The 17555-nt window shown below is 40.3% G+C and overlaps 2 protein-coding genes across 2 annotated transcripts; both read right to left on the bottom strand.

Moving 5' to 3' along the window:
- Positions 1–768: 768 nt before the first annotated feature.
- FGA (fibrinogen alpha chain) lies at positions 769–7759 on the bottom strand. The gene is made up of 6 exons (XM_054382982.1): positions 7709–7759; positions 5705–5833; positions 4417–4600; positions 3952–4097; positions 1983–2955; positions 769–1602 (listed from the first exon to the last, which is right to left on the bottom strand). The coding sequence occupies exons 1-6, from the start codon at positions 7757–7759 to the stop codon at positions 893–895; spliced, it is 2193 nt and encodes a 730-aa protein (XP_054238957.1). The 3' UTR covers positions 769–892.
- Positions 7760–12564: 4805 nt separating this feature from the next.
- FGG (fibrinogen gamma chain) lies at positions 12565–17256 on the bottom strand. The gene is made up of 10 exons (XM_054383040.1): positions 17138–17256; positions 16995–17039; positions 16360–16543; positions 16182–16275; positions 15499–15629; positions 14890–15023; positions 14574–14758; positions 13606–13883; positions 13106–13275; positions 12565–12742 (listed from the first exon to the last, which is right to left on the bottom strand). Exons 1-10 carry the CDS (start codon positions 17207–17209, stop codon positions 12728–12730), a joined length of 1308 nt encoding a protein of 435 aa, XP_054239015.1. The 5' UTR covers positions 17210–17256; the 3' UTR covers positions 12565–12727.
- Between the last annotated feature and the right edge of the window lie 299 nt (positions 17257–17555).

Below are 17555 nucleotides of genomic sequence, written 5' to 3'. Positions count from 1 at the left end.
TTGTGTAATTGTGTAATATAACTGGTTTTCCATGCAGCCAGAGTTTTGTTGAAAAATCCTTACCACACACTGTCAGCAAGTTGCTGTAAAAGAATCCTTGCTTGCACTGAGAAACATTCTAAACCAAGGAAATATATACTATAGCCATACAGGTGCTCCTCATATTGCTTGTGCTCGTTACAGTCATAATCTTTTACTGGCCAGCAGAAAATAATAGCCTTTTGGGAGAGTTGAATTTTGGTGAGTTGTCATGAACTGTCTTATTTTGAAGCTACGGTGTGCATGGCATACTACCTAGAATTCATCAGTAGGATGGGAGGTCTACCTCCATATTTGTAGAATGAAAACTTAGGCAATCCTTAAAAGTCATGCACCTTCTATCAAAGTGTACTCTATCTTAGGTGTGTGACAAAAGTGAGAACTCTAACTACCCTCAGCTCTGCCTAAGGACTGCCTCCTGCCACTGTTGTGCTCCTTCTCGAAATGAGCATGAGAGGAAATGGCTCACAACCATGACTAATTTGGTCAGACTTTCATGGTTCATGTTATTGATGGTGAATATACTTCCAAATCCTTTTGCTTCTTTAACACTCTTAAACAAAGTAAATAATTAAAAATGTAAATACTTTTGTCTCCAGTCAAACTTTGAGCTGCCAAAGACACAAAGTTTATATAAAAAGGGTTTTAAAATCATTATTTCCTTGAAAAGGTTTGTCAGTTACAAACAAAATGAAATCACTCTTTTGTTGATAATTAATCAGTGTTTATTTTTCAAGCCACAGATGTGCCCAGTTGCCTTCAAATTCACAGAGTAAAGATAAATCATACATATGTATTTAAATAAAATCTTTTCAACTTGAAGTTGTAACATAGATATTAAGAGCCTGTCCTTCTACAGGGTTTCTATGGGCCTGATTTTCATTCTAACAATTTTGAGGGAATAATCAGAGGCTCTAAATGGCAGCCAGACCACACCATTTTCAATCTCATAAGGAATGTTATACCTGGGGTCATAGTGGCCCCCAAGGTAGTAAATGCCATTGAGGTTGGCTGCCTGGCAGCTATTGTACCACCAACCACCCCCATACATCTCTGCACAGCTCTCCTCCCAGCGGTCCTGGTCCCGGTCAAAGGTGCTGAACCGCATCTGGGCATGGGACGTGTATTCAGTGCCCTCTTCCAGCCAGCCAGTGATCAGCGCATCCCCGGCAGTCCCCTCGTAGGAGGACACAGCAAGGGGGTACCCTTCTGCTTCAGACCCTACCTGTATGATATACTCTGCATATGCAGAATTTCCATCCCAGTCCTCTAACTCTACTCGAAGGAGAGTTTCATTCTGAGTCAGCAAGTGTATGTTTTCATTGCCCAGCCAGAACTCTCCTCGCCCTCTGCCGTCCACGCTGCCGAATCCTCTCTTGTAGTCTTGCCAGGTCCGGTTAAAATTCACTGATCCATCCATTCTCTGTTGGATCAATAGCCATCCTCCCAAAGTGGTCTCTTGGTCGCAATAAATTGACAAAACCTTATTGGATCCTGCTGGCTTGATTTTGAAAATGCCACTTTTGGCACCAGAAGTGTGTTTCTGGCGGATATCATCACAGTCTAAAAAAACAAAGTTGATCTGGTTTGACAGGAGTTATCAGCAAAATTTAATAAAAGGTTCAGAGGAATCCAAGTACCAATAGCTCTGATGAAAATTGTTAATCATGTCTTGAACTACACTAGGTATAGTGACAGGCAACATTAAAAAGAATTCAGAAAAGAAAACTTTACATACTTAAATTGTGGATTGTCTAGGTAATACCCAAGTATTATTATGAAATGTTTTCAATTTTGTTTCCAAAGTGGCAACAAGCAGACACAGTGCTAGCTTTTTAACATCACACTGTTGTACTGCAGTATCTAAACCAAATGTGTCAGTTTGGTTATGGATGGAATTTGGCTTCACTACCTCAAATACTACTTCTGTGATGCCCGTGTACCTTTCCCAGTGTTGACTGTCCTTTGCTTCACGTGTCGTCTGAGGCTGCGTGCCTGAAAGTCTGGGGTATCCTCTGCACTCTGATCATGTTGAACCCCACCTAGCTGCTCAGTTACTTCACGGGTCTTTAGTGATTTGGTTTCAAAAGTGGAGCCTCCCTTGTTGAAACTAGAAGAGGCGCTGGTCACTACAGTCTTGGAGTGACTTGCACTGCCAGATGGGAGTTCAGGTGGTTGAGCGTGGATTGTTCTAAAGTCATCATCTTCATCCTCTCCTAAGTCTGTAAATCCGCCTTTCCCTGAATGACTGGATACTCCAGTACCAGGTGCGAAAAATGATTCTAGTTCAGGGAATAATGTCTCTAGCTTGTGGAATTCTGTCCCACCAACATGGTATGTGCTCCCTTCCCCTCCAACATTTCCTGTTCCATGTAAATAGGAGCAGTCTGAGCCATCAGAAGAAACCATTTTTTCAACTACTTCTTCTCTAGGGCCATCAGGACCAGTGGTAAATTTTGTGGTGGTAGTTTTGGTGCATCTACGAACAACAGAGGAGGTTTTGTCTCCCAGACCAAGGGTTTCTCTCCCATGAGTAGAAGTAAGGAATTTGGTGGTATGTGCTGGTCCATCCCCCCTTGATTCTGCCAGGTGATATGAGCTGTCACCTCGCAGGGGGGTTGTGTCTGCTTCTGATCTTTCTAATACTGCTTGCATCTGCCTGATGTTATTTACTATGTTCAGAGCCTGCATTTCTGGCAAAGGCTTATGCTTAAAATGCTCAGGAACATTGGAGTCCTTAAGTGGTCTCATTTTCAGTGTACTCAAGGTGGTTGTTTGAAGCTCTGGGTGCAAGTCAATGGAGTTGGCTTGAGTAAGCTGCTTCTGGATGTTGTCATAGCTTTCTTTGTCCACCTGGTAATCAAAACTTCTACCACAGGTTCCTTTGCAAGCTCGTATTTTAATATCAATGTCCACCTACATAAACAGAGAGAAATAATTTGGTCAGGGAGCTTTTCTGACTTCCTCAAGTAAGTGTATCCTTTAACTGGACTGGGGAAAGGGAAAAGGTGGGAGCTGCCCTCCCACCTACTACTGAGCTTTCCCAAAGCTCCATTTTGAAATCATCCCTGGGCTTATTCCCACTGTAAATACAACATGCATAATAGCACAGTGCACGTGATCCCCATGGAGAAGTATATTGAAGCATGTCCACAAGCTCTGCTCCCTTTGTTCTCAGGGCACAGGGGTGTCTTCCTGAGTTTGGAAGGAGTGATGCAGAGCAGGGCACACTCACTGGGGCCCAGGGCAGAAATGAGTCCTCCAAGGAGGGGGGAAGACATTGGACTTGTCACAGAGCCTGTCATGACCCTGCTGTGCACCCTGCCCTCCTGGGCATGACATTTGATAGTTGGACTCGATGATCTCAGAGGTCTTTTCCAACCAAAACAATTCTGATTCTATGATTGTTTTCCCAAATGATCCAAAAGCCAGATCTCTGATCCAGGGATCAAAAAGGGCTTTTGAGCAAAACTGGTGGTTGTGCTAGTACTGTTCCTTGCATTACCATCAGAAGAACTGGCTGCAACCTGGGAACACAGGCTTTAATGCCAGTACTGGCTGTGGGCAGCGGTGGTGGCACTGAGAAAGTACAGGGCATGTTCCTCTCATCCTAGCTGCTCAGTAACTTCTTACAGGAGGAGAAATGCCTCACACAGAGCCAGTTATCAGCAGATACAACATCTTTGCTGTCTGATAGCAGGAGTGGCAGATGGGAACAAGAGTCCTCCCAAGCTCATGTTGGCTCCCACAAAGCAGGAAAAGAAAACCAAGCTGCCCAGAAAGCAGCTCATTGCCTCAGCAAGTCAGATCATGTGAAAGTTGCATCAGGTTTTGAAGTTATCATATTATGTACAGACCTTTTTTCTGTAGCTAAGCCCTGGAAACAATGGACATCACATAGCAGCTACCTACCTCCAAGCGCTTCATCTCCACCACCTGTTCCTGGATGCTGCTCTGCAGAGCTTTAATTCTGTTTACTTGAGTGACAACTCTCTGCTTTAATGTCACAATTCTTCGCCTCAGTTCTCCTGACACGTGACCAAAAGTCTCATCAACCTCTGAAACAGAGATGCCTCACAGTAAGCTATGCAAATGTGAGTTTCTTTCCTAAAAATGTAGCATATTTTAAAATCTGCGATTAAAAGATATAAATAAGGACATATTTCTCATGGGACTGAGCAGATAATAATTACATTAGATTTTACTGGTTAACAGTTAAGAGTCTTGTATTGCTATGTTTCTTCTGGCTCTTGATAATAAGGTCCAGTGCAGCATATATTTTTACTGCATTTTGCTTATGCACAGCCCCTCCCCTCCCCCCCGCCCCCCCCCCCATAATTCAGGAATAGATAATAAAACCAGGTGTGAAGTACTCACGCTGAGCACTGTCCAGGTTTGGCTTTATTACATTTATGGTTTCTGTAATTATCCGATTGGATTTTTTGTAGTTGTTTTGGTTTTCTGCTAGCAGCTTCTTGATTTTGTCTATTCTATGACTGTAATCCTGGTCTGTCTCATCAATCAACCCTTGCATTCTGCAGCCTGATGGACATTTTGTACCCTAAAATTGAAAGAAGGAAATAATTGTGTTAAAATCTTCACAAGTAAATGTATTTTTTAACATTACGTTTCTAGATTTTTTGGCAACACTGCAAACACACACACACACACACAAATATTAAGGCAAGATTCTGCAAATTCTCTTCAGATGCCCTTTCCTATTAATCTACTGACTTCACCAAGGACTTGTGTGACTTAGAGCAAGCCACCTGGGGGGCAATTCTTTACCTCCTATGCCTCTGTCACTGGTGTGTTGGAACCAATGAAACACATCCTCAGAACACTGACAAAAGCAGGCAGCAGGGAACAAGTAAACCCTTATTTTTCTCTCTGCTGTGATACTCAGGGGTGAAATACACATACACACACACACATACAAGTACTTCCTAAAGGGCTGCTATAAGGACAGGTCTGTTGTCCAGTTTGAGTAATGTTAGAGGCCAACGTATTTAAGCAAAATTTTCATCATAAAAGTTTCATGTTCTAACAGATCAAAGGTCTTTCCCAAGATTTCATCAAATGAATATAACATATAGACAGGCTGAGATGAAAGAGGCAAGAGTGAGACAAATTAACAGTTTGTATGCAAATACATCCAGTCAATTATTATGAATCTTTTACTGAACCTTTTATCATCTGAATTCCTAAAAAGCAACTAGTGAACTGTAAGTTTTTTCTAGCTATTTTTCTTTGTCTCACATTTTTCTTTCTGGTGCCTTTCCCTTACCAACTCCAAAAATGGCAATATCAAAATTCCAAAACCAAATCCTTCTTAGTTTTTCTAGGAATTAGCCTTCCTTTATTTCATCTTTCTTTTCCAGATTCAATTTCTCTTCTGATTCTACACCTCCATACACTTCTACTCCCTCTGTCATTCCCCTGAATATTTTTTCTTTCTTTTTTTTCTTTCTTTCTTTCATTCATTTATTCATTCATTCCCACAGCAGCTCTCCAGGCTGCCCCAACACGAAGTGTTACCTGTCTTCCCTCAGACCTAAAGCCTAGTCATATGCTGGCTGCATGGCACTCATCAGTGTGGTCAGGCTGAGGTCCCTGAGCACCCTACTGATGGGCCCTGCTTTTGCTGCTGGAGTTCATTGCTCACCCAGTCATCATCTGCACAGATGGGCCAGTTCTTCTCATACTGGCAGGTGGACTGGGACATGTGCTCCACAATCCTGGGACCACGGATTCCTGCACCCACCTTTTCAAAGGTAGTCTCTCCATCTTGTGCCTGCCAAGATCAAAAAGTGGGAAAAGGCACAACCAAGATGAGCTAAACAGCTACAAAGAGAACAGAAACACAATGCTGACATCCTCAAATGCTCAGTGGCATAGCTGACCTGTGGCAATTACAGAATCACAGAAACATTCAGGTTGGAGAAGACCCTCAGGATCACCAAGTCCAACCAATAAGGTTCACCCCTAAACCATATCCCCAAGCACCACATCCAAATGACCCTTAAATACGTCCAGGGTTGGTGACTCAACCACCTCCCCGGGCAGCCCATTCCAATGCCTGACCACTCATTCCATTTCTTGTAATATATAATTTTGTTTGTTTAATTGAAATAAAGCTCTTAATCTCTTAAAATTAATGCTGCTTTTTTGGGAGCTGGTGATGCTCAGTATATGTTATGATATATCATTCCACAGAAATCTTGTGTTCTCTGTATAAATATAAAAATAACTTGAAATCAGATTAAGGTTGGTTAAGTTAAAGCAAATAGTTTAAAAATTTCTATGTTCTATTTCTATTTTCTGCAATACTTCTAATTTTTTGTTTTCATTCTACCACCTTCATTCTACAAAAAAATGGCTTAAAGATATATATGAAGAGAGTTTCTCATTTTAATCACAGTTGCTGTGAGCTCATAGCACTGTTTTGCCTGGCATAAAGAGCAATAAAGTTAATAACATCCTAACAAAAATAGTAATGTCAGTGTTGGATGGATTCCACTGTGCTAATGGAAGAGAAATAAATATACTGAGATTTTTCTCAAACCTGAGAAGGTATATATGCATGCTAATTCTGAGTCAAAACACTATAAGGATTCCTACTGTGTTATTGCTTAGTAAAAGACTGGGAAATAATTACTTGTCATAAAAGAAAGTTCTGTTTAAGGGCTTGAGATATAACTAAGTCTGAATGTATACCCTATATTCTTTTCAAGAAGCATAATCAATGCTTGAAAATATTAATTATAAATTATTATGATGATTAATGATTAATTCAGCAGTAGATAAAATTTTCCTAATTCTAATCTCCAGAGCCAGAACCTCGGCCCTAGTGAACTAGAATATCATTATTAAAATCAGCTGATTGATGCTGGTTTGATTCATCCTGAGGACCTGGCCCAAATACCTCTTCAAAGTTACAGAAGATCCCTTCACTTTTAGGTGGTCTGTGCCCTTTCAGCATTGACAGCTCAAATATAACTGCTTCTGTTTCATCCCATCTGCTTCCTATAATTTCTGTCATTTCTTAGAACATACACATTCTTCAATAAATGGTCACAAAGAGAAACACAAAAGAACCTCACATAAAATTATGGCCTGAGATCTCAATGAGAGAAAACCAAGTTTATATTAGAATAGTGGAAAATCACATCTATCACTTTCCTTGATTTTTACTTAGCTCTAGTTTAACCTGGTGTTGCTACCTGATGCATTTTATGATAAAGGAATTTTGTGCCGTTTATAGGTGGAAAACTCTGCTGAAATACGACCCAAAGGAGAGTAGAATTCATCCTATTAAACATGCAAATTTCTGACTGGCTGGAACCACTAACATCCAGTTAGTTAGGTTTAAGACTTATAGCATCACCTGTGAATCTATAAATTCAAGCTAATATATATGTTTTGCTGCTCCTGAAGCCAGGCAGATTCAGCAAAACTTAATTAAGTAAAACTAGACAGCTGGGCATCAAGAACTATTGATGAAAGGCCAGCAGCGAAGTGGTTACAGTATGCCTGTGTATATGTGTGTGCATTGAATTTTATGAGCTAGGTAACAGCCAAAATGTATCTATGTAATGAACAACCATTAAATAAATGCTTACTCTTCGAAACAGAAAGAGAGGAAAGAATCAAATAAGCAAAGTCATACCCAAGCTATGTTGAGGGACAGCAACACACAGATGATCCTTGTAGATATCATCTTCAAGAGAAGAGTGAGCAGAACTCTGACTGAAAGGATGCTCTTTACCTGTCTTTTGGTGCAATTTAAACCTTAATGCAAAGCAGAGATTAATCATTATGCTCCCTTCTATTTGGAGACAAAACATGCCAAATTCTACCCTCCCCCCCCCTTAGGTGATTACTTAAGGCCTCTTGCACAAGTTTCTGGTGTTATTTGCTCCAGATAAGTTTGTACAACACTAACATGCAGGCAGCACCGTGTATTCCAGGAAACAATCTGTCTAAAGCTTAATTTCTCATAACTGGATGTTCAACTAAGGTATATGCAGGACCTGGCAGGATCCAGCAATGTTTGCCTTCTGGAAGACACAGTCTATGATGGGCATTTAACTGGCATAATCAAAGAGTTGCTATCTATTTGAAAAATCAAAGTCAGTGGTTTTCCCTTTCTGTGTGACTGTGCTCCACTGCTGTGAAATCCACTAACCCTTCTAAAGCAAGTACTAGTCTAAGAAAGTTTGATACAGTCTATCTCTGACCATGTGGTCTTCAAATCAAATTAATTCTTGAGGAGTGAAGAGACAAGTTTACATCAGTTTTTACAGCTGGACTTTACTGGTGTATAATGCAGATGTGTTTAACATTAAGTTGTCTCTTCCACAAAAGGTATATTTTACCTTTTTATCAAGTGATTTTTTTTTTTTTAAATGAGCACATATTTATGAAAAGCAGAGTAGAGTGGTACTTGAAAATGTCAAGGAACAGATGTTAAGTATAATTAAATCTTCCTAAGGACTCATGTTTCCTTAAATGTTTGTATAATGGGTACAGTTTGCATGTGGCAATTGATGGTAAGGTGCTGCTTCCGTGAGCTCTTATAATAAGCCTTACTGTTAGTGGTGTTATGCACGACTCTCAGGCACTTGAAAGATGCTGCCCATCTCAAAAGTTGCCACCACACTGTTCAGGAATGAGCAAGAAAACCTTTGCTAGAGCAAAAGTGGGCCTGATCAGTTGAAATAACAAATTGTCCCTTGGCTTTTTAAAGCAACATGACATTCACAAAACTTTTTTGCTTTAGAGAGACATGTTTAAGCTTAAGTCTGTCATCGGAAAACATATTTAATTCAAAATAGCTGATTTCATCTTTGGATCCGAGCCTTCAGGAGACTTGATCCCTCTGCATGTAAAGTTTACATAAAGTCAAACTGGAGTCTTTGTTTCCTCCCAATTCTGGCCTTGCATTTCATGCTTTTCTTATCCAGAAAACCCTCTTAAACCTAACAGCTTACACCCATATAACTAGTAGTCATATCCTCAGCAGAAGAGATCAATAAGATGGTGCTACATTGATTAACACTTACACCAGGATCTGACAAAGGGTTTCTGTTATATTTAGGGCTTATTATTAAATAAAATAATAATCTATGCACATTCTTAAACAAAATCTTTTGTTTATTTCAGTTCCCGTCAACACACTTTGAAAAGTCTTCTGTGGAATCATATGCAGGGCCAGTAATACTATGATGCAACAAATTACTTCTGATTTCAGCGACAAGACACCTGAACTCCAATAAAAAATGTCCAAACAGTCCATTTATTATCTTTGCTCAGTTTGAAGATCAGCCAGCCATGGCTGTGTTGTTTGGTTGCTAAATGTCCACAAAGCAGCTCCTGAACTCAAAGGAGATAATCAATATACTTACCAAAATTCTCAGCTGCTAACTTTAGCAGAAGTGAGGTTGGTTATGTGCCTCCAAATCCTACACCGTTTTGCTCACTCTGTGAAAGAATTATGAAAATCTCAGAGGGCAATAAAATGCTTAATGGAGAGAAAGACCATAATAAGAGGAAGTCTTGTAGGATTAGGGTTAATTATTTTACAGAGCAGAGTAAAATGGGCTTCACATAAAATGAATTGGACTCCACGGAGAGTCTGCAGCTCAAACAAACACGCTCTAATTTAACTTACATGATGGATACAAAACTCTGCTCAAAGATCCCAACCTCAGGATATCCATGCTTAGGAATACATGTGCTCTCCTTCTGTGTATACTCATGCACTTTACTACAGAACTACATGTGCTGTTTCTTCCATGAACGCCTTCCTCCTCACGTTGAGTATGGATGGGGCTGTGTAGGCAAGCAGCTGCCCAGAGCCGTACACTGTTTTCATTGCATGATGATGATTTGTAGACTGTTTAAAGAGTCAGTGATTTTCCTATGGTGCTTATTTATAAGAGCTTGATTTTGTGATCTTCAGTAATCTCTGAAAATTATTTTTTATAATTTAATAGGACTTAAAAATTAAGAGTAGTCAGAGCACATCAAGCAGAAGAATTTCTGTCTGTTTAATAATGCTAACAGAGGATGCAACAATTTCCTAGGTGGTGTCCCAGGTACTGGCTACCAGTGCAACACCGGACACAGCAGTAGCATGTGCCAGGCCTCCTCTGACTCTGATGGAAGGTGCAGCTTTCTGTTGACCTTCAAATGCAGGACAGTTAAGCTCTGGTCCAAGTAAAACTCAGCCACTAAGGCTACAGGCACTGGAAAAAGCCCAGTCATAAACATCAGATAAGCTAAGAGGGCTTTCCTGATTCATTCAGAGGGGACTGCTGGTGAGGATGGGGTGAAGGAGGAGCTCCTCAGGCTTTCCAGTTGAGGGCTGCATCTGGGCCTGACCTTCAGCCTATACCTTTGCTTTTATGTTGTAATCATGCAGTCACTTCTCTCTGTGTTTGTTTGAAAAGCTAAAGGCCAAGAGCTAGATAAACTTTGGATTTATCTTTAATTAATGATCAAAGGACAGAAGTACAGTTCACTGCTTCAGCTGCTCTGCTCTTGGCAGGTTGCCAGAGAAATAGCTGGCGAGTCTGGGATTTAATTCTGGTTTGTGTGCCCTAGTTGAGATCTAGCCCTTCTTTGCCCAGCACTGCCACTGTCTCCTGTCCTACCAACAGTCCCCACCAGCAGCTTCCAGGTGATGCCTTCTCCTCATCTTACCTGCTCATTCATGTCCCTTCTCTGGATACCTTGTATTAGACTCCACTGCCCTTCAGCTTCATCTCTCAGCTCCATTTTCTCATCATATGCTCCTCAGACTACATTTTTGCATTCGTTACTAGCCAGTCCCAGCATCTGGTCCCACATTTTGCTCATTGACTGTGGGACCCAGCAAGTCCTCCAGTCCATCCACGTCATTTGCCTCTTTCTACCTCTATCTCTTCCTTGTCCATTTTCTCTTATTTTTCTTTTTTTTCCTCTTTTTTTTTTTCTTTTATTTTCTTTTTATTTTTTTCTGTAGAGTGAACTGTTTTGTGCTACGGTGTCTTTGGGAGATTGACTGCAAACACAAGGCATGAAAGAAAGGCAAATTAATTGTAGCCAACAAAGCCAACTTTTATCAGCTCGGGAGGGGACAAGCTTACTTACATACAAATGACTTTCATTGAATCACAGAATTGTTAGGGTTGGAAGGACCTCAAGGATCATCCAGTTCCAACCCCCCTGCCATGGGCAGAGACACCTCACACTGGATCAGGTTGCCCAGAGCCACAGCCTGGTCTTAAAAACCTCCAGGGACGGGGCTTCTACCACCTGTTCCAGTGTCTCACAACCGTCATTGTGAAAAACTTCTTCCTAACATCCAATCCTAATCTACCCATTTCTTCTTTTTTTCCATTCCCCCTAGTCCTATCACTACCTGATACCCTAAAAAGTCCCTTCCTAGCTTTCTTGTAGGCTCCCTTAAGATACTGGAAGGCCACAATAAGGTCTCCTCGTAGCCTTCTCTCCTCCAGACTGAACAGCCCCAGCTCTTTCAGTCTGTCCTTATAGGAGAGGTGCTCCAGCCCTCTGATCATCCTCATGGCCCTTCTCTGGACACGTTCCAGCACATCCATATCTTTCTTGTAATAGGGGCTTCAGAACTGGACACAGTTACTCTCCCTCCCATCTATGTGGGGGAAGAGGGGCTTGTGAGAGCGGGCTGTGTTAACCCAGGACAGCACTTCTTATTTCACTTCTTAATATATAAACTTGAGATAGCAATATAGATAGGGATGTACAGATATGTGTGTGTGTATATATATATTAGCTATGAATGCATTTTTGTTTAGCAGTTTATTCACAATCCTAATCTCATCTGCTGGTGCACCCCTCAAACCAATTCACCGGATATTCTGGGTGACTAGATTCAGACAGAATGGCAAACTCTTGCCATTCTTGATCTGTGCTGAGTTTGCTTGTGTGGGTGGCATGGAAAATTATTAACAGATTAGAAAAATGCAAGTAGAATACTATGAATTCCTGCTGAAAATTTTAACTTTTTTTTGGTATCAAATAAGGGCACTAGATGTGTTAATTTTTAATAATGGTTGTGCAGTGTAATACTTGTTAATATGTATGTTCTGGAGTAAAACATCTGTTATTGATTATTGTTAGTGTACTTCCTAACACATCCTGATTGAAAACGTATTCATTACTTCATGGTAAGCTCAGTTAAGTAGCCTTTAGCAATAAACTAGGCGTCTTTCAATTTGCTGTGTGCTTTGATTAATGTCAATGATCAATTTAATGAGAAAAAAGAATGAAAACTTCTGGAAACAAGCCTCATTTCTATGGAGAAATAGCTCCAATACTCACTACTAAACAAAGAGCAGAAACTACTACAGGAATGACTGAATCAAACAGATTTGATTCCTTCTAACCATTATAAAGTTCACTTTGCTTTGTTTGGTCAACAGTAGAGCACAGATAACAAGCTCATATTCTTTTGTAATAATCAAAAATTTATTAAGAATTTGTACACAACCCCCCCCAACCATGTACAGAGAGGTAAGCACTGCTCAGGGAACAAGCTTGGGCATCTTACAGTCAACAGTGTTTATCGGCAAAACTGAACTGTGTAATGTTAGGTTAGTTCAGTGACTAAGATAAAAGATTTGTTTTCCCTCTTGAGACCAGTCTTTGTGAAATTGTCCTTTTATGAGTCTCCAACCTACAACAGAAAAAAGAAAGCACTTTAGTGACCTTCTAAAGTTAGAGGTACATAAGGTTATGATGGCATGTTGATAACGTTCATAGTTATACCAGTTACAAATTTAAAAGGTAGCATTTAAAACACGTGAAGGCAAGGCATTATTTCTGATCATAAGTTTACCTATTTATCTATATACTAAAAGAAGCAGTAATGTGGAAGATAGACTAAGATCAAAGTACAAATATTTCTGTGACAAAAGGGAAAACAAAGCCAATTTCTTTATGCAGTGGGCTTAACACTTCAGCTGTCCATGTTCAGTGTTTGAAATGTTAACTATATTCTGTTTTCATTTTAAATATCTCCTACGGCCTGTGTTCACACCTGTTTGGCACTGCCTAAGTTGTGCTGCTGTCCGTCTATTGATAGTCTGTTGAATGGAATGATTTTCATTGCAGTTTTCTTCATAGAGTACCACCGGTCACGCCAGGTTGCCCAGATAATGCCATTGTCATATCCAGATGGACCAGCATCATTTGATGTGTACACACCACCTAAAAAATATCAGTTGGAGCAAAACTGTTAGTTGCTTTCCCAAAGAGTTAACACACCCAGGTATTCTTCTGGTACTAACATTTCCATGGCATCCCCAGGCATGCTAACAGGCCCAGTTCACTGCCCTTCTTCCCCTAGTTTGCTTCTCTCAGGACTGATTCTCCCATTTTGGGCCATAAGTTCCAACTGCTGGTGTTAACAGTTATTGTAAAATATGGGCTATACCACCTTTGGGAAATCCAGATGGCAAAATATTTATAATGAAAGCAATCCTTTCTTTGTCAGTGTAACTGGTGTCCTGGGCTATAGGTACTTAGAAAGTACTTCACCTTTGTAATATTTGCCATTGAGGTGTGCAGCATGACATCTATTCATCCACCATCCAGATCCATCTTGCTCAGCACAGTTGCCAGCATAGTTATCATTGTCGTTATCATAGGTACTGAACCGCATGCCATTATGAAAGGTGAAGGATTTGTCACTTGGATCATCTCCAAAATTAAAGCCATCAAAGGCATCCCCAGCTTCACCACCAATAAAGTAGGCATAGGTCAGTCGATACTTGTCTTCTTCACTTCCCACTTTGAATACAGCATAGTCAGCAGTGCTGTTAACAAAGCAGAATTGTGAAATGTAAGTGTGCTGCATTATTTGGACATGCACAAATGAAAAATTCATAGGTGTTAGAACTGCAGAAAAGGCATTTATGCTATCCTAGCATGTAAAAAGGAATTGGTTTTCCATAATTGTGTGCCTCAGTTCAATGACACATATCCAACCAACTTTTGTGCTCCATTATCAGACCTGTTCTCTGACACTAATAGTCTTCAGTGATGTGTGAAAGATCTACATTATAAAACACACACATATCTATCTCCCAGGTTCATAATGCTGAAGCTTACTTAGGTCACAAGGAAATTCTGGGTGGAGGAAGAAGCAGATATCTCAAGAAATGGCAGGGACTATAAGCCCTCCTGTAGAATGGAAAGGAATAGGATAGTTCAGTTGGAAGGCATCTACAGCGATTATCTAGGCCATAAGATGCATAAGATGTGAAGAAACTTAGAATAAATAGATTCCTTCTGCCAAATAAAACAGGGCTGCCAGCACATGGCCTTCAAACACACATGTGCCTGCAAACGAGTTACATACAGTGACAGCTGTCATGTCTGTGAGTTCAGGAGCCAAAGCAGTGTCCTATGCATGTTAGCTCATCATTTTATCAGAGAGCTGTACAAACTGACACAGGAGCAGTAGGTTTTAAGCTGCCATTTTCAGAAGCAACATGAACAAATACCTTTTTTTGCCACTCCAGTCCTCCAGTTCTACTCGTAAGGTGTATGGCAGAGCAGACTGTGTAGTTATTAAATGAATCTTTTCATTTCCCAGCCAGAATTCAGTGGTGTCATCTGGAGACAGATGTCCAAATCCTTCCTTGTACTGAACCCAGTTTTTCTTGAAGTCCTCACTCCCATCAAGTCTCTACGCAAAGAAAAAGCAAAAAATCAACAAAACAAAACACTCAGTCAAAAAGATATGTATCTTACATAGGCAAATAAAAACAGTGCTGGTGCAAGAAGCTTGCTCACAGTAATAATACATAAGCAGCATACCCTCTGTAACACTGTCCAGCCATTGCCGTATGAGTCAATCTCACAGTAGACTAGGAATGACTGCTTGGCTTTTTGAGGCTTGATAAAGTAAAGACCACTTTTCCTGGCACCTTTGTTTGCAATGTCTTGACAATCTGAAATAAAGATATTCAAAGGATCATCATTAATCTAACTACAATTCTATATGCACATTTATTTGCTATCTTAACTTTCTTAGTATAAGAAAAACAATTCATCTAAATGGCAGTGTTGCACACTTAGCTATTTATTTCACATACTTCATTGTTATTGCCAAAAAACAATCCTACTGAAGGTCACAGGACTTGTATATGATGAGGAAACTCTACTCATGTCCATCACATTTAGCATACATTTTAGGACAATTGGGTTTTGGCCAAAAGGGCCAGAGACCTCTGTTTCATCTGAATGCCTTGTTTGCAGAGCATCAACCTAGCACTCCTATTGATTCAAGCACTGGTTCCATAACTTGTAATCTTACATACATATATTTGCAGAAATCTATGGGCCATTAGATTACAAACAACTCATCATCACTGCAGTACTTGTAACTGAATGAACCCTCCACCACACAAGAAGCATTTTGTGCACCTCTTCCAGTTGTCTCCTGTATTTCAGCCGTGTCTCTGCATGGCTCCTGACATAGTGACTCAAGATGGGCTATCTTCTCTTTCAGCTGTGAGATCCTGTTACTGTTCAGTATATGTGTATCTGTCAACTGTCTGGACAGAGAGACAAAAATGGTTTGTTGTTTTCTGAATGTGTAATACGAATTTCATTGCATACATGCCTCACCTATGTAGCATGCTGCTATGATACATCTCTGTAAAAGGAGGTGCCTCTATTAGCTCATTTTTCATGTTCAGCAAAATTAGTTAGAGTGAGGAATTGTACAAATATTCCACATACTCTGCATTACAGCACAAATGCATATAAAATCTCCAAAGGTCTTGGAAAAAATATTTGGAATAGCTAGCATAGCAAAAAAACCCCAAACCCAAAACCAAAAGTAAACACAAATAGTGTCATGCTTCCTAACATGGTTGTCTTGCACTTTTTGCACCATTAATGACTTATGGAGATGAGCAGAGAACACAATGTAAGATCCACATGATCCTTCTGCATATTGCTAGGCAGCTACTAATGACAGTGTGGGCACAATGGTCCACGTGGGCATAAAAACCTTTCTTAGGGAGCCTTACCTGCACTTGATAAAAGAACAGAAAGAAAAGTATTTAGATTGCCAAGTGATATGAAAGGTAGAAGATACCTACTGTATAGTAGTTTCATGAGACAAAATAGTGTTTTCATATCTGATAATTTCTTCAATTATTTTCCTGGACTTTTTAGTAAAATCATCAATTGAATCTGTAAAACAAAGATATGAAATTATTGCCATTAGGCAAATTAAAAAGCAAGAAAATTTCAGTTGTGTAATTTTTGTATTCTCACTTGGTAGGGTCTGCTTCTCTGGAGGATAGAGGCTTTGGATGTGCTGAATCACATGCTCTGTTGTTCCTGTAGAGTTAGAAATTTGCCGCAACAGTCTCTCCATTTCCTGCAGCTCCCCATCTATAGTGAGATGGTATTTATTAAAGAAGTCTGCAATGCCACAGGTTGTTGGGCAGTAGCTACCCTAAAGTGGAAAGAAAAATAATTGGCAGTGTTTCAGGAGCAAAAACAGGAGAGCAGAATATTTGGGCACGGGAACTTTTAGGCATTGTTTATACAAACGATTGTGGATAAAAAAGTGCAGGTATTTCCTACTTTGCCTGCTGCATTTGAATTTACAGAGGCAGTTTGCTTTCACAGTATGTACACACACACACATAGAAAGGAAATGGTTCATGGTGTTACTTATAGCATCTTCTAGATACATGCTTTTGTCAACAGCACAGCCTCTCCTACATTTTTACCAGCATACACATCTATTAATGGATAAGGGGCTTAAGCACAGCATATTTAATGAGTATCAAAAATATCAGTGAGGATCAAATAAAGCTACAAGTGATAATGGCAGTTAATAATCAGTGTAAGAAAGCTTTAGTTAGACTCTTAAGGTAAAAGAAAGTTGTTCAGATACTTACAAATCGTTCATCTAATATGCAACAGTTTTCTCTGGTAGCAACATACTGAAGAGAAGAAAAAGACCATTTTCAGTGGCATTTCAGACCATTTTCTCTGACAGCATTTCCCACATCGACTTTTCTAACACGGTCTTTTAACTTACCGCCATGCTGGTGGAAAAGAGCAGGGAGAGGAGAGGCCCCAGGGGAGCCCAGCTGCCTAATCTCTGCACCATTATGTCTGTCCCACCAGGTGCAGCTGACTGCTCAGTGCAGTTGTGCAGGTAGCAGCTGAAAATGTTTGACCCAGCACAGGGTGGCAGCAGTTTAAGGGCGCATGCTGAAGCTGGGGGCGGGCACTAGGAGGTGGTGGGAAGAGGTGGGGTAGGGGGTTGAGGTGGATTCCTGGAATTTGCACATCTCTCACTCCTCCCATTTTCAGAACCTGCTTTACACTTATCCGCTTTATCTCTGCTCCATCTAGGAAGTCTTAGGAGGGGCATGAAGGTGCTACTTCTAGTAACATAAGAATATAGAAACACACATGGCTTCAGAATTTTCATGCAAACAGCACAAGGAAGG

Source organism: Indicator indicator, chromosome 8, assembly GCF_027791375.1.
Source record: "Indicator indicator isolate 239-I01 chromosome 8, UM_Iind_1.1, whole genome shotgun sequence".
NCBI lineage: Eukaryota > Metazoa > Chordata > Aves > Piciformes > Indicatoridae > Indicator > Indicator indicator.
Note: the sequence above shows the minus strand (reverse complement) of the source record. Positions and strands in the feature narration are given on the sequence as shown.

What these genes read in the sequence shown, in the direction of transcription:
- FGA (XM_054382982.1), bottom strand. Translation starts at nt 7,759, where the DNA reads ATGATATCTACAAGGATCATCTGTGTGTTGCTGTCCCTCAACATAGCT. An exon ending in TGTCCCTCAACATAGCTTGG is followed by an intron (nt 5,834 to 7,708) that starts GTATGACTTTGC and finishes TGATCTTGGCAG; the next exon opens with GCACAAGATGGAGAGACTAC. An exon ending in GACAGTCAACACTGGGAAAG is followed by an intron (nt 1,603 to 1,982) that starts GTACACGGGCAT and finishes TTGTTTTTTTAG; the next exon opens with ACTGTGATGATATCCGCCAG.
- FGG (XM_054383040.1), bottom strand. Translation starts at nt 17,209, where the DNA reads ATGGTGCAGAGATTAGGCAGCTGGGCTCCCCTGGGGCCTCTCCTCTCC. An exon ending in GCTGGACAGTGTTACAGAGG is followed by an intron (nt 14,759 to 14,889) that starts GTATGCTGCTTA and finishes TTCTTTGCGTAG; the next exon opens with AGACTTGATGGGAGTGAGGA. An exon ending in GACTGGAGTGGCAAAAAAAG is followed by an intron (nt 13,884 to 14,573) that starts GTATTTGTTCAT and finishes CTTTGTTAACAG; the next exon opens with CACTGCTGACTATGCTGTAT.